The sequence below is a fragment of the Catharus ustulatus genome, chromosome 28 (genome assembly GCF_009819885.2).
Source record: "Catharus ustulatus isolate bCatUst1 chromosome 28, bCatUst1.pri.v2, whole genome shotgun sequence".
Lineage (NCBI taxonomy): Eukaryota > Metazoa > Chordata > Aves > Passeriformes > Turdidae > Catharus > Catharus ustulatus.
In genome coordinates, this window is record NC_046248.1 from 349,701 (window position 1) to 376,245 (window position 26,545).

At 41.8% G+C, this 26,545-nt stretch overlaps 2 protein-coding genes and 1 long non-coding RNA gene across 3 annotated transcripts in view; 2 read left to right on the top strand and 1 right to left on the bottom strand.

Annotated features, from left to right (window-relative positions):
• The window catches only part of PRDM10 (PR/SET domain 10), a 56,966-nt gene extending 56,869 nt beyond the window's left edge, over positions 1-97 (bottom strand). Inside the window, exon 1 of the mRNA XM_033081839.1 lies at positions 28-97. The gene's annotated coding sequence lies outside the window, so the exon portion shown is untranslated. The remainder of the gene's footprint in view (positions 1-27) is intronic.
• Positions 51-16,578, top strand: LOC117008186. Its single transcript, XR_004420281.1, has 2 exons — positions 51-137; positions 13,020-16,578. It is a non-coding gene; the product is annotated as an uncharacterized LOC117008186 (long non-coding RNA).
• A 1,557-nt stretch (positions 16,579-18,135) lies between these two features.
• Positions 18,136-26,545, top strand: part of APLP2 (amyloid beta precursor like protein 2) — a 49,139-nt gene continuing 40,729 nt past the window's right edge. Inside the window, 2 exon segments of the mRNA XM_033081494.1 lie at positions 18,136-18,216; positions 18,218-18,376. Of these exon segments, the coding sequence (XP_032937385.1) occupies positions 18,136-18,216; positions 18,218-18,376 (240 nt within the window).

A 26,545-nucleotide genomic window follows, 5' to 3' on the forward strand; every position in this document is an offset into this window, starting at 1 on the left:
GTGGGGTGGCCGCCCAAGCCTCATTACCATAATCTGCCTGGCAACAAGCCGCGGCGTCGCGCGCTGATTGGCTGAAACGTCTGCGCCAGCCACGATGGGGCACATAACCCCCCCAAGGAAAGACTCGGAGCGCTCAGGTCGATGATCGGGGGGGGGGTGGGGAGGGGGGGGGGACGACGACACCCCGATCCGCGAGGAGGGGAGCGGGATAGGGGGGTCCTCTGCCGGATTTTTGCTCCCACCTTCGGGTGCTAGCGGCCAATCAGAGCCCCGCTCTTATCCCCTCTACGGGTATCTCCGCCAATCAGAGCGCGCTTTTCATTGCGGGGCTCCGCCCCCCCAGGGGAGGCGGTGTGGGCGCCGCGGGCAGTGCCCCCTGCTGGGGGGGTGGGGGGGTGCGCCGGGCGCCCCCTGCTGGCGGGAAGGGGCAGAGCGGCGATACCCGCACCCCTCGCTCCCAATTTTCCAGGGCAGGTAGGGCCGGGCCCATCCCCCGCTCCCTCCTGGACAAGGAGGTGACACCCAGACTTCTCGTGGGCTCCCATCAGCAATGCTCTGCAGCCCCTTTGAACATAATTACCTTGAGTCGTCTCAAAAACAGCGGATTCCGCTGGAATTTTACTTAAAGCTGATAAACTGAAAGCTGAAACGTGAGCTATTAATATCAACCCATGACAAAATGCCCACTAAAGGGCTCCTTCTGCCTTAAATGTTGCTACGTAATTTCTTTCGTGGTACACGTGTCTGAGTCCTAAATGTCTGCTTAAAGAAGGATAATAATTGCTGTTGTTCAAAAATGTAACTACTTGGTCATTCCAGTGCGGCTACTGCCATACTTGTGTTTAGTATTTATCTATTTGTATTATGGTGGCAAGGAAAAACATCCCTTTGTTATCACTCATTTGCCATTAGCACATACTTGGGTAGCTCTTTAATCAAGTAGGTCAGTGGATATTTAAGCCAGACAGTCTCTGTGTTTAGAACCTTTTAGTTTTATGCTAAATGGTTTTATGGACTGTGTAAACCACTATTCACTGCAGTGTGGGCAGCTACAGATCCCGCAATGGGCCATTGTGGCCAACTGACCAAATCCCAGGAGACAGGAAGGGGAAATTTGGGTTAAATATTAATCACTACTTTTACAGAACTGGTTCTGCTCAGTCTCTGTGAGATCTTGGTGCCATTAAGTGTAACTCTCCATTAGGTCTGTCCTTTTAAAGCCTGGACTAGTCTTTTAAATTAAGAGCTGCAGTTGCAAATTGAAATCATCCCGTTGCATCGTGTATGAAATCATGCCCCTCTTCCATAAGCAATTAAAATTTCAAAACCAGCCCACAGAGATACAAATTTTCTAAATTGTGTTTATGAACTTGGTCTTAAAATGTTAGATATGGGTTTTACACCTCAAGTCAGCAGAATTAGTTTAATTTAGAAATTTGTTGGGGTTTCCCCTCCTGGCAGTGGCCTTAATTTATATTATGGGAGTCATGGAAGCAATTTATTTCTCTGTCCATAGAACCAGTTTCAATTTGATTATACTGTGCTGAAACTTCAGGGAAACAAGTGCTACAAGGAAATACATAAAAGCAAACAAAACTGGTTTATTTCTTCTAAATTTTAAAAGCTGCATGTGTTACTTTTTAAAAAATCAAAGTGCATTTTTATTTGGGTTTTCCAAGTCTGCCTAAGATTTTTGAAGACTTGGTGGCTCCAGTGCAAGAGATGTAGTCTCATGGTGGAATACAGAATAGTGCCCTTTCCTGAAACAGGGCTCACATTGGAAGTTGTTTCACAGGTTATTTTTTATCCGTTTGTAGTCAAATCAGTGCAACTTTACCATGGTTGCACCAAGCTGCCAGATGCTGCTCTGATTCATCCCTTGCAGTATCCGGCATCTGATATAATGCCTATTGTAATTCCCACATTTCATGTGTTGTTTCTGATGCTCCAGTGCAGGCTTTGTTTTCCCCACAGCCTTGTGCTGGCAGAGAGAGAGGCCTTCACATGAGGTTAATTTACTTATTTCTAATCTGTGTAGTTCAAGTGAACTACATTAAATACCCCCTTCACCTCCAGTCTGGAAGATGCTATAACCCTCCTGAAAATCCTCTTTTCCTGCCCAGCTCCCAGGTCATCAGATCCATGTCTCCATCCCTGCATCATCTCACTTGGATGCTGCAGCAGCAGCAATTTCTCTCATCTTGCCTGTTCTGTCTCTTCTCTCTGGTCACTCCAACGTTCACACATGGAAGCAAGTGTACTGACTCTCTTCTCCTCCCTTTTCAGATTCCAGGTAGAAAAGCACACTGGAACTCCACCCCATTTAGTTTACTCATGAGTATCTTTTTTTGCCCTCTTTCCCTTGAACCTCCTCACCCCTTCCTTTCACCTAGAAAAAACCACTCCTAAGTTTATGCCTTAAAAATAAACCTCCCACACTTGGACTCCACTCCCTAAATCTGCTCCCCAACCCTCTCTCGGACCCCCTAGAACGTTTTTCTGGTTTCTCCGCATCTGTATGGATGTTTCAGGTTTTGTTGGGGTTATTGGATTTTTCTCCATGACATAATCCCATTTTGAGGAACATAGAGATTAAACATGACAAAGAAAAATGCTCAAGTGCTCTAAACTCATTTGAGTTATAGAAGCAGCCACTGCCTCCCTGGCCCTGGTGACCTCTGTGTCTCATTCTGTGCATGACAAGTAGGTACTTAGGTCTAGATTCCCAAATTAAACTGCACATGGAATTGGGCTATGCTTTGTGGCATCCACTTCCCACCCCCATGCAAGTCAGCAGCTGGCTGTGATTTAAAACTCCAATCTAGAAGATGGAAAAACTTCAGCTCTGTCCCTGTGTCTGTTACAACCTGCTAAATTATAATGCAACTGAAATGTAATTGCTTTTCATCCTGCACAGAGAATACAAAACATGAATTCACTAGTTTGGAGTAAGTCACAATAAATTTAATTAACATACAAGTACAATAAAGTTATTTTATTTTGGTTTTCAGGATCACTCTTCCCCCAGAAAATTAGTATTTTTTTTTAACATGCTGAATTAATTCCTTTAACTGCAAGAAAAAAAATTGACTAAAGTTTGTGTGTATTGTAATAGCATCTGCATCAACTCAAAAATTTAAATTTTATTTTAAATTAAAAACATACCATTAACTGAAGCATTTCACCTCATGCATTCACTATTGGTTCTCTTTTTGCCTGATTTGTCCCCAACCAAGTGGCATTTATCCTCCAATATTTAATTATAAGGAGGCACAAAAATAAGGCAGGAAACAACTTGCATCACTGCCCCCTGCTCTCTAATTTTCACTGGTCATTTGGTAAAAGATACAGCAAGTTTAAGGAAAAAGCAGCTTTTCAGTTTGCTGAAAATCCTTTTAGCAAAGCCCTGCTGGGATGTTGGGATACGAAAAGTGAGTCCTGATGCCAAAATGCCTGCAGGGAAAATATTTTGCCATTCACACTGACTCCATTAGAACAATATTTATAATGACAGCTGCTGCTCCTGATGACTCCTTGAGATCCCATGGTTTAAAGGAGACAGAAATCAACTGGGAGTTTGGCATTTCACAGTTTTTGCTGCAAACTGTCTCTTTGCAAGATTTTGCAGGGTTAGAAGGGGATTTTTTTTCTTGTGCTTGGCTGCTCCTGTGGAGCCCCAGCCTTTCCACAGGCAGCAGGTTGTGGTTCCAGTCAGCCCAGTTTAGGCAAATATAGGAACTCCAGTGTGACCCAGTTCTTCTCTGCATTGCCAGACTTGTTCATTCTTGGAGCATTTCCCAGAAATCTGTGCTGGACAGATGTAGTTCAAATCCAAGTCAGCTACTTCTTTAGCTGGGATTACTGCACACATTTTTTCTCTGGGAAGGATCTCTGCTACCATGATCCTGACAGCACTAAACTGCTGATTATCCAACACTACTGGCTGATTTCCCACTGGAGTTTGGGTGTCTCCATGGCCCAGCTCTGGTTGTGTAGAAGCAATGCCATTAGTAGGAAATAATTTGTGCATCAGCAGCAAAGTAAACACAGAGGATGTTTGGGTTTCCTTTCCATTAAGCAGGCCAGAATGACTCAGGAAACTCTTCATGCTTTGGGATATTTCTGAGTTCACCAGATAGTTAAACAAAGGTTTAATATTCTCTACTAAAATTATTCCTGCAGTGTATTATACAAGATTTTTAATTTTTCCAGAAGATTTGTCTCCAGCACTGGGAAAGGATTTGACGCAGCCTTTGACAACCTTTTTCAAAACATGGTGATGAGATGGATGACAGGTTTCCCCCAGCTCTGTTGGGAAAGAAGGGATCTTCAGAGAGCTTCCTCCTGCTCCTGCATGCATTTGGTAGATGAATAAAAGAGGCATAAAAATAAAAACATATTCAGTGTTAACTTATGGTAGATGTTTAGACAGCAGCCACATTTTCTTTTTTAAAAATAATATTTTAAGATTTAATTTAGTACATGCACTAACTCTATACTCTGTTTATCTTGGCTTTTTATACAACAGCTAAAAGTAAGTCTCCTAGCTGGGAAAACTGTATTCTTTTTCAGTATGTATAAGGGTAAAAATACTTATCTGTCAGATGGTCAGTCTTCCTCCTTCTGCAAAAGTTAGAAATTAGAAGTCTGACTTTCTCATGGATGTAGGAGCTGGCAGAGGTTTCCAAGCTACCAAGTCCTCTCCATCACAGATACCTCAGTATAACCTGAGTAGGCTTTCCCTGATGAGAAATGGAGACTTTTGTTCTTGCAGTTTTGAACAAGACTAAAAACTTCATTGAAGATAAGTTGGTTCTTTTTTCTAAAGTCTATTCCCACTTATTTTATGCCTTTTAAGTAGGGTCTTTATCCTTACCCCAGTGTTTACTCCCCTGATGTATTTGTAGAGAGCAGTCACATCCTCCCCAAGGTTTTTGTCAGACTACACAAACTGTGTTTCTTTGTTTCCTCCTGTCTAACACATTGCTTGTTCCCAGTTGTCTACCCAGCCCCTCTGCTGTAGTGGGGCAACGGAACTTTTACAGAGATTTCATTATAGATGATGCAGTTTTAGAAATGGGTTGATTTTTAAGGGCCAAAAACATCCCCTGGGACATCTCCAGCTCTTACCTAAATGTCCGGATTTCCAAACTTGTGGAAATACTCACCAGTTCCCATTCCATACTTCTGCACCTATAGAAGATGACTAAGGTTCATCTAGAGATGGCATCCTGAGAGCATTCAAAAATACAGGTCAGCAGGCAAGTTCAAGAGGCCAAGGCAGACCTGAGTCCAAAATTAGAATCAAATTTGCATGTCATGATGTAGGCTGCTAATAAAAGTAAGACAAAATCCATTAGTAATTTAGCTAGCCTAGAGCAATAGCACAGATTCAAAATCCATAGCCAGTTACAGTTGATACTAAGCTAAAACTTTATACTCCTCTAGAATTACTTGAACAAGAAGCAATGGCCCTGAGCTCAGCTTAAATAGGACTCCTGTGCTTGTAAGGGGATAGTCCTAGGTGAAGCTGCTCAGGATCAGGAGAATTTATTAGTGGCCTCTGAAGTCTGACTTAGTGCTGTACTGCTGTTCAGATGCTGAAGGTAGATCTTAGTCCTAATTTAGCCAAGGGCTCTTGGAGAAGTTGGCTTGGCTTTTTTTCCATAAAGGTGTAATTTGAGTCTGTCTTAAATCAAATATTTGTATCATTTGTATAATTTTATTTGTTAACAGCTTATATGACTGCTGCACACAAAAAAAATACAGTTGTGATTGGGGTTTTTTTTCTTAATTTCAAGCCTTTACTTACCATGGTCTTAAGAACTTCTTTGATTGTTTTATCATAACATATTAAAAATTAGGTCTTTGGAAAGAAAACCAGTGCTGACATTTTCTTACAGTGTTCTTCAATTTTAAGTGGAAGAATCCCCCCTTATGGCATGTGAGTGGGCTTATGTTGCTTGTCACCATCTTGGGGAGTGGGGTTTCCTTTGTGAGTTGTGACCCTGCAGCAGGTGCTGTCTGAGCAGACCCTGGGACTGGTGCAATTTTGGATTGCATTCAAAGTATTTTTGCAGCTGGATGTGTCCTTCAAGAAGGTAGTTGTCTGGATAGAAGAGAAATGTTTGTTTAGTGAGTGTTTAGTTTAAAAGGAGGGAATGTTTTCCAACTTAACTGAGTTGGAAGGTGAGTTTATTCCACCCACGCTGTAGACAGATATCTGAATGCCTTTGAAAACAACTGGTTTAGGAGACCAGGAGGAATCAAATGGAGCAAGTGCAAGGATTTTTCAGGGAGTTAATGCTGCCCTTATCTCTGAAGCTGATAAAAACCCAAATGATATCATCCCAGACAGCCATTAAGATTGAAGCTGCAGCCTCTGCCTGGGTGCAGATGGTACAAATAAGAAACTTCTGTAGTCACACAGACAGGAAAAACATAAGAATGTGCTGTTCAGGGGAAAAGCACAGAGCTGCACAGAGCTGCCCAGAAGAGGGAATGCTGGCAGGGCTTCTGCTGTGCTTCAGTGAAACAACGCTGGGGGAAGGATGCAGACATTGTAGCCTGGGAAGAAATAACAAATTTGCTTCCCCAAACTATTTTAGTGAACAGAACATAACCTAATTATTTTGAGCCAGTCTTTTTTCAGGATGTAATCCTCATTATCAAAGCTCCGGTGATGTTATCCAGGTGTTACGTATCCAGGATGTTACCCAAATGTTACGTATTCCAGGTGTGCCCAGGCACCTGGCAACCCTGATCCAAAATAAAGGTGTTTTCTTCAAAGCAGCAGATTTACATGATAAAGTTGTGACAGGACTTTGCATTTCTCTGCTACTGTGGAATTGTTAAATTGTTGCTGAACTCCTGTAACCCCAGCCTGCACATAATGGAAAAATTCCAGATTTGCTTGCCCGAGCATGAGGCTGCAGTTCACAATGAAAGGTCTGCTGCAGTTCCATCTGAGAATGCTCATGTGTACTGCATCGTATTGGGTTTGCCCTGCCTTCATTTTGCAGAGATCCCCCTGGAGACTTGTTTCCAGAGTTCTGCTGTTAGAGTACAATTGATATTTCCCAGGGCTCTAAAATCTGTTTGCTTGGGAAGACTGTCTCTAAAGCCAGTACACTCCACTGGGAGCTCAGGTAGGATCTGAACACTTTAGGTTTATCAAAAGATCCCAGACTTTGATCCCTGATTTCCAAAATCTGCTGCTTAGTGAATTTGCCTGAAGAATAGAGCATGGTAATAGCAGAGGCATTTCTCAAAGCAAAATTTAAGTAATTTTAATCAAGAGACTTGCCAGCTGCAGGCCCAGCCCCTCAGAAGCCAATTTTTACAGTGAAATGACATTGCTGCTGTGGTAAGATTATCTTGAAAGTTATTCTCATAGTTGCTGAGATATTCAGGAAGGCTTAGGACAGGAATAGGCCTAAGATGACAAGGTCATTTTTCACTACGTGGGTCTGGTATGAGCTGAATTCATCTCCCTGGTGAGTTCTGTTTCACCTGAGAATACCCTAAAAGTGGAACGAGCTGCTTAACATCCTAGTGGTTCTCCTCAGCCTCAAAGGGGTGTAAATAAGCAGAGAAGAGAGGCTGTGGCTGCCCCATCCTTGGAAGTGTTCACAGCCGGGTTGGATGGGGTTTGGAGCAGCCTGGTCTAGTGGAAGCTGTCCCTGCCCATGGCAGGTGTGGAATGTGATGAGCTTTGAGGTCTCTTCCAATCCGAACCATTCTGGGATTCTGTGATTTCCGGTATTCATATTTGCACTGAATTCCACATCCTGGCTCCCTTTGTGTGCTCTTTCCTTTTTAATTCCCTGCAGAACTTTGAGGAACTGTGCTGGTGATACCTGTTACTCTTTTTTTTTTCCATCACTTACCTAGTTATATTTTGACCTGTTCACTTTCTTTTTTAGTGTAGAAAAAAAGTATTTTAAAATAACAGTATTTCATTTAGTACAGAGCAACAGAAACACAGCGAAACCACATGGAAGGTGTAATTAAGACTAAAAGTCAATTCAGCATTTTTGTGACACCTGCTGGGAATTTAGCTCCTTTCAAAGTTTTTCTTCTGGTTTTATTTCACAGCTGACGTGTTGGTTGATAACAGAAAAATGAAATAAAAAGGTATGAAAATAAAAGGAATAAAAAGGAATGAAAGAGCCCTGTGCTGTGCTGGCTTCTCTCAGCATGGAATACTCAATAGTGAATCATGCAATTGTTGAAAAACTATTGGCAAACACTGGAGTTGAAGGTGGAAAAAAGACATTATGTGCAATTTTTTTTCTTTCCTGACTTCAAAGAAACGTCTTCCCAACAAAGACCACAACTTACATAGCCATAAACTCATTTGAATCTTATTTTTCATTGCTCTATGTCTTGGATGCTCCTTTGGTAAATGATTTCCTGCCCCATGCCAGATGCTGTTTCCATTCACAATGAAGTAACAGTCCTCTGTGAGTGATATCATAGTACCATACCACAGCCCTTATTGTGACTTCTCAAATTTAACTCACTGAAATACATTCTTTGTTGATTGTTTGGGGACTTTCAGATCTAGGGTTTGACTGAAATCAGTTTAACAAAAACAAAGAAACAAACAAAAAAAAAAGAGAACACAGCCTGGAGAACTGGGACAGTTTGCAGTGTACAGAAAAACAAAACAAAACAAAAAAAGGGCAAAAATTAAAAGTTTGACTATTTGATATATTCTTGTACAGACAGAGGGAAAGCTTGAAATAAGGCTTGCATAAGTCATTGTCTTTTAGGCTTTGAGGTGGTACAGATATTTAATTACTGACCCTGCCAAGAGATCTACCCATGTGCTTTTTCTAGCACAGAGCATAACCTGTTTCAAAATGGTGTTGTCCAAGCAAACACCTGGCTTGGGGGCTGCTCCCTTTTCACCCCCCACATGTGCTTCCTGCCACAGCTCTGCACCCATGTGTCAAAGGAACTGTATCCAAATACAAATAATTTCTAGTTTATCAACCTGATCCCAGATTTACACCCTTCTAAACATAGACCAGGAACTTAGCAGTTGCCTGCTGTGATCTGCAGTTTTCATCTCATGCTGATGCAATTCCATCCTTTGCTGAGATAAAGTTTATGAAAACTGGTAGAGGTGTTTGTGTCAGTGTTCGGGAGCACAGAAGTGATTCTTTTGAAGGGTTATGTAAAGATATATTTTCCAGAAGACAGAACAAATAGAAGGAATCTGGTTGTCTTACTTAAGGCCTGATGATGTAAGGAGTGGAGCACTCTGAATTTTAAATGTATACTAGAGCACTTGCATCCCCAGGTCCCTGTAAAGTTGCAGGGGTGTATCTGTGTGTTTATATGTTTAAGCATAAATTGCTCTAAGGACATACAGTAATTTCACGATTATAAGCTGCACCATTTTGACTAAAATTTTGGTCCGAACCCAAAATGTGGCTTATAATCAGGTGCGGCTTATAGATGGACAAAGAACGAAAAGTTGCTGTTTTAGTTTGGAGGACAGGTGTCTGCTGAGAAAGGCAGGAACTTCTCTTTGAAATGGAGAATGTAAACCCCCTCCCTCCAAATTATTATAATTTTGAAATCAAGGGGCTTTCAAGCAAAAATATGGGAATTAGGAATAACAGTTCTTTACTAGGGAAATTAAAATAGAAATACAGCACTACAAAGAAACAAACCCCAAACCCTGACACAGTAAGAGTACAACCTGACACCCGTCAGGCAGGGTTTTGGCAGCAGTCCCATTCCATGGTGGCTGCATCCTCCTGCAGTGACAGATGTGGCTCAGTTGGAGCAGTGCTCCTGTACAAGGTGCAGTTTCCCTCTGGAGGTCCAGTGGTGATGTGGAGAAATCCAGTTTTCCTCTGGAGTCCAGTGGAGAAGGGGCTCCCTTAGTGTCCCAAAACCTCTGTTTTTATCTTGGTAAGAAATGTTGGGCACTTTCCCCTGGCTGGAGCAACTTCCAATGGGATGCAGTAATTTTATCAGTCCCACAGTGGGACTCAATGGCCATGAGCAGAAAATGACTGGCTGGGGGAAGGATGGGTTGTGAAAAGATAAAGAACACTGCCCTGCCTGGTTTCAATGGATGGCCCATTAGCAGAATATCTACCGCAGAGATAAGGATCACTGCCCCCACCCTCAACAGATGGTGATAGAACAGATACCTTTTATCACACTCTGTATTGTAACGTGCAGCTTATAATCAGGTGCAGCTTGTAATTGTGAAATTACTGTAATTATATGCTTAATTTTCCCCCTGTTAGAAGTAAAATGGTAGATATGAAAAAGAAAGGGAGAAAGGGAGATGGAAGACCTTTGCAATTGGATAGTGAATATTGATTTAACATCTTTGCTAAGCAGCTACTTTTTTTGGATTGCTTTTTAGCCTTCCCAGTCAACAAGGAGCTAGCAAATAGGCCTGTCATCCAGCTGTATTTTCAGTAAGCGTGGAAAAGGTCTTGTTAGACTTCTTAACAGAAATGAGGGTGTTATTTATCATACCCAGTAAAATATTGATGTGTTTAAATGCTGATCTGTGAGATTTTAAGAAATAGAAAACCTGGTCAAATTTTGCCCTTGTTGTTGTCCACTGAGAGTGTACCAGGTAGTATGTTGAGGAAGAATTTAGCCAGAAGCAGTTTTGAGGGAAACTATTAAAATACAGAAAAGTGAAGATGTCTGCTGACCTCAAGAGTCTGCATTAATGTGGCAAACGATTCATTACTCATACTGCAGTGCTTTCTGATGTATATTTTTTTATCATCATTCCCCATTTTAAATTCAGCTCTTAAATCCCAAAAGGGAATTAACTACCAGCTATTTGCATTTTAAAGTGAAAACTCAAACCTCAATAGTGCTCTACTTAAGAGTATTTTTCTGTAACTTAGCCAATGAGCTACATCTTGGTGGAGAACTTGGGGAGTCAACCAGGTGATCGGGACAAGGCAGGAAAGCCTCGAGTTGGAGGAAGCCTTGTAATTTGCTTCCAAAAATGCTGAATACAGTGATATCAATGTGAAGCTCTCCTGCAAAATGTCTTTAATGTTCGGGGAGAAAAGGGATCTTCAAGCCTTGGTAAGATGCGATGGCAAAAGGCTCAGGCTGTTCTCTCTTTCCATAAGGAAAAATCATGGTAAAATAAAAGCAGCAACTTCAAATTCAGCCCTTTGCAAGATATGGGAAAAGACTATTGGAAAGTTGCAGGACAGGGATTTTGTTAAAGATCTCTCAGGACCTGACTCATCTTCTGAGAAAAGTGATTCAGAAAGAGGCCGTTCTCCCCCTCAGGCCACACACTGGGTTTGGGGTGGAAGTTGTAGGCAGTCCCCTCCTTCCCTTGGAGACACTGGGATTCAGCTTCTACTTACATGTCCTAGTTTCTTCCAGCTGTGTCCTGCTCTTTGCCCTTATTCACTGACACTGACTTCAAATACATGTATTTCTTTATTTCTTATCACCAAGAGAACCTATATTCAAACTTCTTGCTGGCTTAGGAGTTAAAAAGCTGCCAAAGTACTGCTACATCTCATTTCTTGTGCACTCCAAAGAACTCTCTTTCAAAGGTTATAAAAACCCCGGAGCACAATACGAAGCCTCTCTCTTGAATGAGTTTGTAAGTCAATAGTCCTGTAGAGCCCTGGGTGTATTTGGGGGATTGAAATAAAAAACTTGTAGAGCAAGGTCTGCAAATATGAATTCCTGTGCCTGGGAATTCCTGTTTCCTACTGATTTTCCTCCAACTCTCAGTTGAAGACTAGGCTGCTACTGAGGAAAGATTGTACAGCTGCTTCCCAGCGTCTGGGCTGGTGATAGTGCTAGAGGGCAAAGCTGCAGGTTCTGTGTCTCCAGGTGTGGATTTCCAGCACCTAAAGTCAATATTCCTGTGTTGAAATAAGAAGGATGTTGATGTTTGAGAACTGTGAGGCCCCAATGATGATTGTAACAGGAAATGACTTAATATTTGTTTAAATAGAATAATGCAAACTGCAGCCTTCTGTGCTGATACCAAGTTAAAGTAAGGAGGGGATTTTTGGAGTTATTCTGCTTTTAAGTGCAACAGGAAAAAAAAACCACTTAAAGGTACCATGCAGCTGATGGAAAACTATATTCCCAGTAGTTCTTATTATCAGACATGATGTGTCTCCTGGACATTTTAAATTCCTTATTGCCTGTTCCTGTGTCATAAGTTCCTTCCTCATACACCCTTTTCTTACAAACTGAGTAACTGTTCAAACAAGTGATTGTGGGTGAAAAAAGTGTCAACTTTGGTGTACCATGAAACAGCTTGTTTGCCCAGGCAATTCCAGGATGCCTGATGGAATGGGTGCTGAATCAGACCTGACTGCAGAGGGAGGGATCAGTTTTTAGCTGTTGAATTACACTTATCTTCAAAGATGCAAATGATTCCACATTTATTCAGCAGGACAAGTCCTGAGGTTTTTATATTCCATGTTGTTCATTGCTGTGCCATTTGTTACGATGATTTGGCTTTTAATCTACCAATGAGTACTGAATGAAGAATTAAATCATGAATCAGATCTCTTCTGTTGCTTGCCAGTAACACAAGCCATTTTTATTTTCAATTTCAGGTTTCTTTTACAGTAGAGGACAAAAATAAATTCTGAGTGAAAAGAAGTTAAAATTATTCTTCTCAAGCAAGTCTCCTGCATCAATGCTTAATCCTTCCATTATGTCTGATGTCATTAATCATTCTACTGTAATATTTGACACATACATTTGTGGGACAAATTAGGATCTAATATAAAAGCTGCAATAATACTGACTTATGTGGAACTGCAGCTAATTATAACATATTTGAATTTTCATCTTTCATAAAAGACCTCTATAAAATTAACAACCTTTCACACTGCTGAAATGACTGAGATGGGTAAGTAGAGGAGGGGTGAGGGAAGAAACGTCCAAGGACAACAGGAGAAATCTCAGCACCATAATGAGCCAATATCAGTTGTTGATAGATTCTTTTTAACTGTGGGCTTCTTCTCTTTCAGATGGCTTCTCTACCACAGCTGTGGGGCTCAGCTTATTAAAGTTGGAATGGTTTGGTTGCCTTGATACATGGATGACTGATTTTGCCCTCTTCAGTGTTCACAGATGGACTAGAAGAGATAAAGGAGACAGCATGCCATTGCAGGAAGATGTGTCACCAAGCAAGAGGATGAGAGTTAAATATTTTCTGCAAAGCAGCCTCTCCTTCCTCTCTCCCCACCATGTTTTTACTGTGCCTTTACTTGTAGACCTCTATACCCTCCATCTTTTGAGTTCTGTGTGTCAGGTTCAATGTTTGTGTTCAGTTCCTGGGAGAAGCATCAGGCACTGCTCTTCAAGTGAGATCCTGCCAGTGCTCAAAGCCTCAGATTCATGTGGGGAGAGAAAATGAGCAGCACAAATTCCCAGTTTGTGTATTAGCTAAAAAGGTGATTAGTCTCTGCTATTTCTGCATTCGGGATCCTGAGTGTGGGCTCATTATTCTATTGAATGATTATTGAATGATCAGAAGTAATTTCTTTTCCTGGGAAGTGAATTCTACACATGTGCAATTCTATTCCAAAATGGATTCCTTGTGTCTCTCAGATGTTGCTTTTGCCTTGGATTGTCTTCAGAAAAACAAACTGTCCAGTTAAGTTCACCATTGGTTTTGCCTCCCATCTAGAAACGAGAGGAGATCATAGATTTAGCACATTTTCTGGATGCTGAAATTCATATGCAGAGTGTTGAAGGAGCAGCAGCTTTCTTTAGCAGCCACATGTGCTGCCCTTATGCATCCTGGATTGATGCATTTTTCATTTTCCAAGGCAATTGCACCTTTCTGTGCTAGTGCTTCAGCAAAGTTGTAATATCTCCAAACCTAACAGAAGGGTTATTTTGAAATTTTCAGTTTTACAGGAGTATTAATACCAGGCTTGTTTCCTTAATAGTCTGTTACATGCTGTAGGCAAGGATTGTGCTATTTGAGATGAACACAGCACAAACTGCTATGCAGATCTGCCCACTTCAAACACCTCAGTGGAAGCCAGATGAATGACACTGTTTCAGGCATGGACCAGAGCAGTGGGAAAATGGCCATCAAGAGTTAAGGGTTTATTGGTATAATGAAGGGTAGATTTTCTCCCTTCCTCACCAATCCCTTTTAAAGAAGTCTCTGAGCAGAAACATAAAGGCTTGCTGTCCAGCACCATTTACTCTGTCACTTCACAGATTTCTGTGCTGCTTTTCCTCACGTCTGCAGTTACTCCATTTATCCCTGTTTTTATGGTATTGGCCCCAACTTGCAATGCATTTGTTCTTAGTTATTCTACATCCTTTCACTCTTTTAACTTCACCGTATTCCCCTGAAAATCACCTTTTTGGTTTTAGGCTCCTGTCTGCCTCTCAAGGCTTCTGCATTTTTTGTTACCCTCTTTCTAGGGAGCATCTTTTTCTCACTGTATATCTTATGCCCAGTTTCTTCAGCAGTTTCCTTCATCTCACGGCTGCTAGACTTCCTACATTTTGTCCCTGTGTGTTGTCATTTTGAGTCACAGATGGAAGGCTGACCTGCAAGGGTGCAGAAACCCTGGACTTCCCCACAAAAGTGCTGCAGCCAAATACAGGTGTCCAATTCCAGCCAGGCTGGGAATCTTCTGGTATTTATGGGTCTGGAGAAATATTATGTCCCACAGGCACTTAAATAGCTGGATGTTGGATCAAGTTTGAGTTGGCTAATAACAGTTTTGCATTGCTTTCTGCCCCTTACACAGCCTTGGTGACAGGTAGAGGTCTTTTCCGAAGGGCAGGATGGCTCCAGGTGAGTTTGGGCAGTTAGTTGGGCATCATTTGTGCCAGTTGTGCACTATATTTTTCCTAGAAGCACTGCTTAATACATTTCTTATATTGCTGAATTGTGTTCAGCAGTAATAATATTGGAGTATGATTATGATACTCCAATAAAAAGCAATAGGGAGTTCTTTGCTTAATCCCACCACTTTCTTTAGTTGTTTCCAAGTTCAGTTTTCATTCTATCTCCTAAACCCCAGACTGACTCAATGCTACTTCTGCAAGCTCTACCTTGCACATACCTGTCACACAGAACAATTACAAATGATGTGAACCACCATTTAAATCTTCAATCAAGTTTATCTGTACAGGACTACAAATCACTGGCTAGACTAATTTTATGCTTTAATTTCAGGAGTTAAAAGAATGGTGGGAATCTTCAAAGATTTCCTCACTCCTCTGAACTCATTCTCCAGGTACTGACAGGATCTTAATGCGTCAGTTTACTTAAGTTGCTGCTCCTAGAGACTTTAATGGTACCAAATTCATTCCTTGATGACTTCTGTTTGCTCCTTTTATCATGATTTTAACATTACTCTTACAGAGCACATTTTTGTAATCATAACCAAGTGAAATCTTGCAAGTGAAAAGGGGTTTCACTTGAAACTTTTCTTACAGAATAAACATTGGCAGCCAAAGGTAAGGATGAGGTTCTCAGTGCTTCATTAGCACAGATGTCCTGGAAAAGGGCACTAAGAGCTCCAGAATTTGGGTAAGATGGGATTCTTGGAAGTAAATATAAGCTGTCACCTACCTAACAGGTTTAACAGCAGAAGAGGTGTCCTAGGGAATGCTGCAGCCTTGTAGCATTGATTCAAAGAGGTGCTGCTGTCACAGGCAATAGACAAGTACCAGTGCTCACCTGAAATAGACCTGTGCACTGAATTAAACGCAGCCATCGTGTCACCATGCCTGCAGTGACCGCTGCTTCTGTGTGGACAGGAGGCACCTGAAAACAGCCATCCCCAAAGCCTTGCCATGCTGAAAGCCTTTGGGTTTTTTCCAACTGATGGAATTCAATTTGCATCTTGCTGGAGGCTCTTATCTCAATCTCTCTCCCTGCCACCCTGCAGTCATATAAATTTAGTTACATGTAGAGCTCCTGATCATCTCCAAGGAATGACCAAGATCTGAGAGATTAAACCTTTTTTTTTTCTGGGGATTTTTTGTCCTGGTGGGGCTGATCTCTGTATGAAGGGAAATGTGTTATTCTTCAAACCTTGATTTCTCACTTGCTTTTTAGGTAGTGAACTGAGCACTGATGGCCTTGCTCTTGAAGAGGAATATCCTGTGTTGCAGCCTTGCTGCAAGACTTCAGCTCTTACACACTGGTGTATCTGCAGTGCAGGACTAGGAGCATGTGAGAATGTAGTTGAGGTTTTACCTCTTACTTATCTGAGAGACTTCCACAAGAGTCACCAGATTTAAAGTTTTTCAGAAAAACAAGGATAACACTGTTGGATTCAGTGCTGTGAACATAAATTCTCACTAAGCACTACATAAATATTAAAAGTAAATTAATTGATGTTGCACTTTAAATACTATATAAATTCAGCCTTGCATGAAAGCCCCTACCCAAAGATTTATAAGGAATTTGTACATTTTGGACTGGGTAGGAAAAAAATCCCTGCTTTTTAAGTAAAGGAAAAGCCTATCTCAGAATGTCTTGTTGTTTATTGCTGTATTCATATTGCACATTAAAATATTTACATTAAAATGTGTCCATTTTCAAAAGCAACTTGTTACTTCATTTTTCAACTGAACTTGGCCAGGCTAAAAAGAAAATTATATATGCCGGAGGACTGCAGTAAAAGAGATTTAAGGGTTTTCAAATAGTGTAAGAAAGAGACTATAATAAGTGACCAATGGACTGGTCAGCAATTTTAATTAAAACTGAACTGCTTATTGATCTGTCATACAGATTCACCCCATCTGCAACATTTCAGCAATATTCCCATTTCAGAAAACAGCACTTGTAAGAGCCAGTAAAGAATATGGAAGTTTAGAATGGAAGTTTTTTATAACTGTGACATTTTATACTAAGGTCTTTTCCATCCCATTTGAGCACCCATATCTTCACACAGAAATGAAAGCAAATATATGGAATCTATCTATTCTATCCTTGTCTAGTGGAAGGTGTCCATGGCCATAGCAGGGCATGGAATGAGATGAGCTTTTACAACCCAAACCATTCTGTGATTCCATGATACTGCTTTTCTAATTTAATGCCAATGGACTCACTGCATGTCAGTGTGAAAAAAAAATCCAAGGAGTCTAAAATATATTGGTGTTTTTAAAGATCTCATGTTCTTGAAACCAGTGGGATCTTTAGCGGTGGGCATTTGTCATCCCTGAACTGACTGATGTACATTTCCATTGAGAAAACTTAGAAAAGGGGCTAATAAATGCTCTGCACAGAGGCACAAGGTCTGTGGTATCAGCAACTGCACTTGGTAGATCTACTTTGTTCCTGAAGGGTTTGCTTATTTTAAAATTCTAATTACTTAAAATTTCTAAGTGACAAGGTGAAATTGAAATATCCTCAGTGCAAATTTGGCACAAAAATCTGGTTTTAAAGCCAGAAATGTGTCCTGAAATAGCAGTACCAGGAGTGGCAGAACATCTGCACTGGAAAGAATTGCTCCCATGCTCTGATTGAAAAGAAACACAAACTGGAGGTGGTGGTGATGTGTCTGTTTTTTAATTAAATACGTGCATGTTGTTTAAAGTTTATGGAGAGCTGTGCTGTGTTTACTGAACAGCATGTGTGGCAGCACGTGAATGTCTTCCAGGTAGTGCCTGGTGAGCACCCAGTGTTGGCAGCAAGATGAATCCATCAACGATTATCATTCTTATCATTCAATAGCTGCATTTTAAGGGAACAAAAAATAAAGAAGAACACGTGTTGAGTTTTATTATGAAACTCGGTGGGCTGAGAACTTGCTGCTTGCACATGGGTCAAGGGCTTTAAGACTTCGAGGATAGATGTAGAGATGGTTTTTCGAGTGGGAAACATCGTTGTATTATTTTTAGATGAGGAAAACGTCTCATCCTGCTTTTATTACCCTAGAGCGTTTCTGCTCACCGCATTGATGAGATAATGCATTTAGCCTACAGACGGCCATACAGGCCACGGCCCTTTCGGGTCCCGGCTATGCAGTTTTACCTGGGGACTGATTTCCGCGGCAGCCCCGGGTGCCACAGGTGACAAGGAGCGGCCACGCCCCAGCTCCGGCTGTTCCCCTCACGGCTCCCGGCAGCCATTTCCCGCCGGGGGACGGCCCCCCCGCCATGCACCTCGTCCCATTGGCTGATAGCGTGGCAGGGGTGCGGCTACACGGCGCCTCTCGATTGGTGCGCGCAGCTGTCACTCAAGGCGTGGGCGTGGCCTGGCGAGGCGGGTCCCCGCGGGGGCGCTGCGGCCGCAGTTGCGCTCGGGCGGCGGCGGGTGATGGCGGTAGCCATGGGTTCTGTGCTTCGGCTGCTCCTGGCGTTCCTCGGGCCCACGGCCGCGCTCGCCGGATACATCGAGGTGTGTGGGGGGTGCGGGGGCGGACAGGGCTCTCCCGGGGGTACCCGATGCGCAGGCGGGAGGTAAGCGGTATTCGGGGTGTTTCTGCTGGTGTGGAGCCACCTGGAGATTGTCCAGCCTCTCCGAGACCTTTCCGGGGTGATGAATTTGTGTTTTCCCCATGTTTTCGGGGAAGCCGTACCCCTCAGGCCGCTCATCTGGAAGGGAGCTGCGTCTCACCGGGATGCTTGGGGCTGTTTTCTTGGGGACGTGACCTCGGCATTCTTGGCACGGGAGCAGGAGGGGCCAGCTTCAGATGCGTCCAGAAGCTTAGAAGATTGTAAGAGGAACATTCCCTAGAGAAAAACCTCGGTTAAACGAATACATTTGGTTGCTGATGGATCCGAAATAAATCTTTGGGTTGGAACTGGTACCTCGTTTTTCGGGGAAGATGCTTCAGCCAAGTATAAAGGCTATGCATTTCATATAGAAATGGCTTAGATGCCCATGGAGGTCTGTGTGTGTATATATATGTATATACACACACGGACACATATGCGAGTACATATTACTTCTGTGTGTATGAAATACATATTGTATTTGCATGTATGAAAATAACTGGACAAAGGGAATTCCAGCTTTATCCTAAATCCAAAATCTCGGAGTAATCTAGCTCTCCAGACAACAAGATGAGTAGGAGAAAAATCTTGTGCGTTTAAAAACTTGATGCTATAACCTGTCTTATGAGAGGGATGAAGCAAAACAAGGAGCAAAGTATGTGCTGAGCTTCAGAAATGGTATGTAAACAGAGTTTAATAATCTATGCCTGAATGTTGTTTGGAAATGCAAAACAGCTGCATCTGTCTTGGGGAGGTTCCGGGTTATTTAGGGCTGGATAAAGAACAGGCTTGTGGCTGTTACAGCAAGCTTGGTTAAGCAGGACACAAAATTCCAAAGCTCTAAGCTGGTGATAATTCCTAACTCGGAGTAAACGTGGTTCTTGGGTACTTTTAATGTGTATTGTGTGGAACTGGTCTAGTCCATGATTTCTGCTTATTTGGTTGCTATTGAGGAATAGTATTCCACATGCTTTGTACCAATCCTTCGGTTAAATTCCTGTAAATCAATGGAACGTGGTTGATAACTATTAGTGGAACCACTCGTGTGGAGGTTATCTTGCAGGAAGGATGGTGGGATGGTGGAGCTGCTCTGAGAGCATGGAGCTGATGCCCAGATCGGGTTCCTTGGCATTGCCTTGATTGCAGGGGACTGTCCTGGCTGCCGCTGAGCAAATCTCTTTGCACCTGTTTGGCACCTCCTCTAGTTGCAGGTCACTTCCTCTCCTACATCCGAGACAGATTTGGCTGCTATGCACATACCTTCTGGAATCTGCTGCTTAGGGACATGTGCCATGAAAAATCAGCCTGGAAAACAAATCTAGTTGTCATTTTATTCCAAAGCCTGTTGTCTGTGTGATGAAACAGATCCTGGGTTTTGCCCATCCCAGGACAGGCATAGAGGGAGAGCGGCCGTATCACACCTTGACAGTCCAGGAGGGGCCAGCAGCCCCGGAGAGGGGGTCGCTGACCTTTTTGAGAAGGATTAAAATGAAAACGTTCCTGCAATTCAGTTTGCATCCTCGAAAGGCGTGATATCCACCTTTGTCTGCTGGCATAAAATGTCAATTGTGGCATTTTAATCCTTATTTTTGCTGCATCCTCTCTCGTTGTCTTGGTGGGGGGACTGCAGCTCTCAAGTCTTTATTGCTGCCAGATTTGCTCAAGAACAGCTCTTGATGCTGAGCTTAGGAAGTAAGTGGTTCTGTTCTGGGTCTTACACTGTGGTCATTACTGGATTTTATCAGATAATGTGATGAAAAATATGCAAGCAATTGCTTTTGTTCAATAACCAAGATGCCATTTGAAATTTATGAAAAACATGCAACAATGTCTGCAATTATTAGTTCAGCTGGATTGGCACTGTCCCATTAGGTAGATTTTCTATTTCTTGATTATCTTAGCTCTCATTCCCTGTCCCTAGAACGCCCGGTAATCATCTTATCGACTACAATCTGTTTTTCTTTCTGTCCTGCCCAGAGCAAGGGGAGTGGCAGTTTATTTTTTTTCCTCTGAAATTGTTGTATCTGAACTCTTGATGCTTTAGGGTGTTCTCAAGGGTTGGTGCCAGTGATCCCTTTCAGATCGTAGTGTGGGGATGGCAGATAACCTCGTACAGTCGCTCTTCCAAATGAATATGAATAAAAGCGTTTCGAGAAGCCATGGATCCCAGCAATTAATGTATTTCCATAGCAGTATGTGTCTGAATTTTACTTGTTTTGCTTGTGAAGTCGCCAAGAACCTCAAACAGGACACTGATGCTAACTGGAAAAAGAAAATAAATCTATGCTAATTCAATCTGTATCCCAATGATAAGCTACTTCTGCTGTGCCCTCAAGGCTTTTTTTTAAAGGTGCAGAGGTTTTTTTATTACTTTGCATTTTTGTGTAATCAGATCTAAGGCAATACAGACTTGATACTGCTTTTTTTTTAAATAAGGTTTGCTGTTTTTCCAAACCTCTCTTGGATGCTTATATCTGTTACCTGCCTACTTGAAATCACCAGGATTTGGGGGAGGGAAAAAAAAAGGTGTGTTTTGCAGCAGAATTTCATGTTATTATTTTTGTCTTGTATTACTTAAATTCTCCCTGACAAAAATATCAGCCTTGTGCCATTTCTGCAGACCTTGGGGACTTCTAATTGCCTGCTGCATCGAACAAAGAACTCCACCTAGGGAAATTTCCACTTCGGTGTTTGAGTCCTGAGCAGAAACAGCTCAGGAAAATTCCAGTCTTGAGCCGGTGGCCTTTAGTTTGCTCTCAGTTCCTAAAACTTTGCTTCTCAGTGTTAGGAAATGCAGCTTCCTATGAGAGTGATTATATGCAGTGCCTCTTCTAAGCTTCAATAAGCTTCTCTGAAGCAAAGATATGGAAATAAAGCAAATCTGATACTGCAGAGAGGCTCTGGATTTTCTGCTGCATTGTAAGATGGCACATGAAGGTAAGTGCTCCTTTTTGGAGGATGCCTTCAGCTCTCCTTGTTTCACCTGTGAAATAATTACCACCTCTGTTAAATGCTATTTAGGCATTAATAGCTCTACCAGGGATTTAATGACTTTTTTTGTTAATGTGGTCATTGCATTACCTGCAAGTTATTGAAAAGCTGTTCTGTAGGTGGCTTTAGCTGTATTATAATTACACACTGGTGTTCCTCTAGCACCTGGGAGTGCAGGGAAGGATTAGTGCAGTTTCCTGTGCTCTGCACAGGATGTGCCTTGTAAAGCTTCTGCCATTCCTTTTACCTCTGTGTGTCTTTTGGAGGCATATGGGCTCAATCGTGGAAGCATAAGTCACTTTGCAGCATCAGCTTCTACACATGCACTTAAACCAAAGCCTTTTTCCTCAGCTGAAAATAGAGGAGAAATACACCATCCCCAATTATTTCTTGTTAGAAGGAAAAGCCTTTCCCTCTCTTTCTACACTTGGGCATTTCACACTGTTCCTGAACTCCTCAGGCTTTTGAAATTGATGCAATCCCTCAGACTGTTGCTCTTGTGCTTCTTCTGTGCAGTAGAACCTGGTGTCATTGTTTCAACACCTCTGAAACATGGTGTTAATTTAAGATGATGCCTGCTCTTAATTGGAGGACTTAGGATACTCACAATGGCCTGGCAACGATTCTGTGAGGCTGTTAATTCATGAACTTCCAAGATTATGCCCCCTGCCTCCGTGTTTTTTTTTTTCTCCAAAACTTGTCTGCACCCATTATGCGCATGTTCTGCTTTCTCTACTTGCAGTGAGTTTGTCACAGTGAAATGTCATCTCCTACCACGGGTTTTACTTGCTGGGTCTCTTAAATGCAGTACTAAGGGCTCTGTGACTATGCATTAGCTATATTAACTTTATAATTTGCTTTTGGATATTTTCCTTTTCAGCTTTTTCCTATAGGTGCCAGTAAATCAGGTTTGTGGGGAGAAATGAGATGACAGTGTTGTGCAAACTCTGACAGTTTTTCCATATGCAGATATATATACACACACATACATATATGTAAATATATGTCTGAATTTCCATATGTAAATATACATATCTACATATATGTAGATATATACTTATTGTGTGCTTACTAGTGTGAATTATACAGTAGTAAGAAGGAAGATGTGAGTGGAGTAAATGGTCAGGTTTTCTTTATTGTGAATTAACCAAAATTACATGTTTTTTCTTGTTTGGAAGGGCTGATGGCTCCTCCTCAGATACAATAGGATAGGAGTAACTTTGGCCTGTTAATACTGTTACTTGTATAGGGCAAGTGATAATTCAGGGTTGGTGCTGTAGAAGCAGCACTCTCACTTGTGAAGGGCAGTGCACAGGGAAAAGTGTGTTTTGGGAGACATAGTTTGGCTGGGTTTTTTTTTTGAAAGCAATTTCTTAACATTAGATTTGACTTCTTTTAATTTATTAATTCCTGCAACTGTAAGCAGGGAGATATATATGCATGTGCACACACACGTTTCACATGGAAACCTAGCTTGTGAATGACACTTTTTTTTAGTTTGTTCAGCACTAGATTTACTACTTGCACCTCCATCTGCATTCTCAGTTGGAGTTAAATATATACTTGCGATTGAGTGTTCTCTAAGCTATATTACTTTTTGTGAGAACATGGAAAACCCACGTACCAAAGAATACAGGGGTGAAATCCACCTTTTAGCCTGGCTTTTAAATGTTTGTAAGTTCTAATGCTCAGAAGGATTGATGTTTAAAATGCGGAATTTTGTCTTTACGTGCATTTGTGGGAGTTTTAAGGTCAAACTTGAGATGAATGATCAAAATGCCAATGTTCTGCAAATGATGTTAAACTAATCTCTCTAGCAGCCAAACCCAGCCTGTTTGGCTTTATGTAATCAGGTGTCCACCTGATCAGGAGCACATGTGGCTAAGCTTCTTACCAGCTCTTCATTTGGAGGTATTACAGGGCTGTTTTCTATACAGCCAGTGGGGAAAAGGATGTACTCCTTATTCTTGAAAGATCAACATGTAGATGAACTAAATTGAGTTCTAACTCCTTGTTGTCATATTTGCCTGCTGTGATAATGCTCTTGGACAAATGAATGTGTTGCAGACCTTAATTTTGGTTAATATCTTCAGTAGCCTCTTAGTCACTCTTAACTAGTGTGCACAATCAAATGCTGCTACTCTGTGTGGCATTTGGTGAATTAGTTCACTTTCCATTTCTCTGGTGACAATGGGAAGTCAAATCACATGTTGGCACTCTTTTTCCTGAGGAAAACTCACTGCTGGGTGAAGCATGGTCCAGAAAGCTTTTTGTTCTCTGCTACAGGCTGTCCTGGTTCATGAACATATGTATATGTTCCTTTGATTTAGAGATGTCTTCTGGCAAGATAGCCCAGTAATCTGTGAGGACTGGAGCAGCTGGGCTGTCCTGATGTTGATGTATTTACTGCAATGCTAGTGGCTTCACTTGAGCTGTTTTTTTTCCTGATGATTTGTTTCTCAAGATGACTATGTTGGGTTGTGCGGTAACATACATTAGGAGTGGTTTGAGGGAATTTTTAGTTCTCAGCCTGCAGATCAGTTTAGTCTAGTCTTCTTTGCCAGGGCCTTCTTGGGGGATTCTTCTTCCGCACCTTCAAAAGTATCGCCAGTTATTTCTAGTGCCAGGATTTCCTGCACAGATGAGCTGTGGGGTAGAATGCTGTGGCTAGACAAGGCCTTCAGCTGATGAAGCAGGGTCTGAAGTTATTTCACGCAGCCTGTGAGCTTCAGAGACACTTATGGAGAAGACAAATCAATAATTGTGTGGCTTGGATGGCTTCACTGTGCTTTGAGACTAATGGAAAATCATTATCAAATGATGACTTTGAGCTCAAGTTTTTCAAGCCACCAAGTATGAAGGGCATTAAAATTGCCAGCATAACTTAGATGCAACCTGAAAAAATGCAACAAAACCCACAGAAGGTGGGAGCTGTGCCTTGGTTCCCATTTGTGCTGGAGAAGCTTCAGGGTGAGGCACTGAGTCATTGGTGTCTTACAGCTGTTGGCAGTGTCACCACCCCGTGGTATTATGCTGAGGTGCAGCAGGTGATAAACATGCCTCAGCATTCAGATCCCAGACTCTGGCTCCGTGACAGGGATACATTTAGGTAATTTCATACAGTAAGCTTCTCTCTAACAAAATTACAGCAGTGCAAAGTCTATTTTGATCTAGGTCAAGGACACGGACAGGCAGACACTCATGGGCACACCGAGCTATCTGGGGCCGTGCTGTACCTGACTCTAACAGCAGGTTGATACTCAGTGAAATTTCCATTTAAGACTAGCTAATTACCATCTCCTTATGGAGGACTTCTTGTTTAAATAAAAACAGTGTTTAACCTTGAAAATTCCTGTTCTCATTTAGGTTTCTTTTCCTCCAACAAACATTTTCTGATTATGTTATATTTTCAAATGTCTGAGATGTTCTGAGGTGTGGGTCAGGTTTCTTTCAATTCTTGCATTAGTGAGAATTTTATTATTCTGTTAACACTCTGCTATAGCAGGGCTTGCATTTTCTCATGAAGATATTGTGCTTGGGCTCTTTAACTCGTCACCACAAAGCTCTAAATGGAGCCAGTGAGGTGAACTCATCACCTGGTGATGTTGCAGAGATGAAACAGTGGTTTAGCAAACTACTTGGTATGTTCCAGTAGTTGCCTTATGCTGACTTCAGTACTGACATGCTTAAATCAAAAGCCAAATATTTGCATTTTTAATCTTTGGGCTTTTCTTTAAAGGCTCTTATGTTATTTTTAGCTCCAACTCTGTGTCAAAAGCTTTGTTCCTTTTCTTTTGGATTTTGTGTTGATGAATCCCACTAGTTATGATGTCATTGCATAGCATGAAATGACAGCAACAAAAAGAAAAATCTTACCCATACCATCTGTTACAAAAAATATTACGCACTCCTGTTGGATTCCAAGCGGATTTGGATTGCGTATTCACAACAGAAGCTGTCTCTGCTTAGACGTATGGTACCCTCTAGCATAAAGCTTTTAATCATGAAATTCTCTATATGGTTTTGGATTTGACATGACACATTGCCAGGTCTAAGTTTAGTTGTTTTTTTTAATCAGTATTAAATCTTCTGTCATTCGTATCAGGCCTAGTAACTTGCCAAAAATGATCCTAGAGGAATCTGCGTGAATTAGGATAATTCACTAATACCAAGTATTGGTTGACTTCTTATGCTGGTTGTCTTACAGTAATTGTGACCTGATATAGAGAGGAGCAGATTTGCTTTCATCTTGTATGTCTTCATCTCAAAAGATTAAATGCAAAATGTTGATTCAAACCTGTGGTTGGTGTTCCCAGAGAGTGTATTGGCATTTGAATGTGAGTCTTTCCCTGCATAATTTATTAAAGCGCTCACTGAAGAAATTGAATTTGATAGGTGTTTTGTTTTATGCTGCAAGGTCACAAACATGTTTAGAAACCCTAAAGAAGAATGAAATGGTGTCAGGATCCGAGCAGAGCACTGAGCCTGCCTTAGCAGCCTTGGTCGAGGATGAATTCTGAAATGCAGGATACAGCAGTGCTTGTGCGTGGGCTGAAATGTGCTGCCCGCCAGGAAAAAGGAGACTGAAAAATTGTTGAGGGTGCATGTTATCGTGTAAACCGGTTATTACTCTTGGATGGAGCAGGGTGCTTGCAGCTCCCATTTGGACTTGGGATAAGATTTAAGTGCCTCTAAGTAGTTTGTGTTGCAGGGTTTCAATAACCACTTAATTTTCAGAGGCTTTAAGTAGAACCTCAGTGCTGGAAATGTCAGGTGGTGGAGAAGGTTTTTCCCTTGGTAACCAGCCAAAAAAATTGAGATTTTGCATTTGCAGTGTATTGATGTATTAGAGCTCAGCCTTTGTGCATGGATGGACATGATGCTGTGGCTTTCCTGAGCAAGAGCCAGATCCCAGGAGAGGCTGAAGAGATTCTTGAGGGGGTTGCAGAATGGAGTTGTGGTACTTCTGTGGGTGTGTGAAGTTTGGGCTTGGGACAGAGCATTGTGTCACTGCAAGAGACACTGGGGAAACAAGGGGAAAAAAAGCATGTTCCTGCCCCTGTCACTCCTGATAAATGCT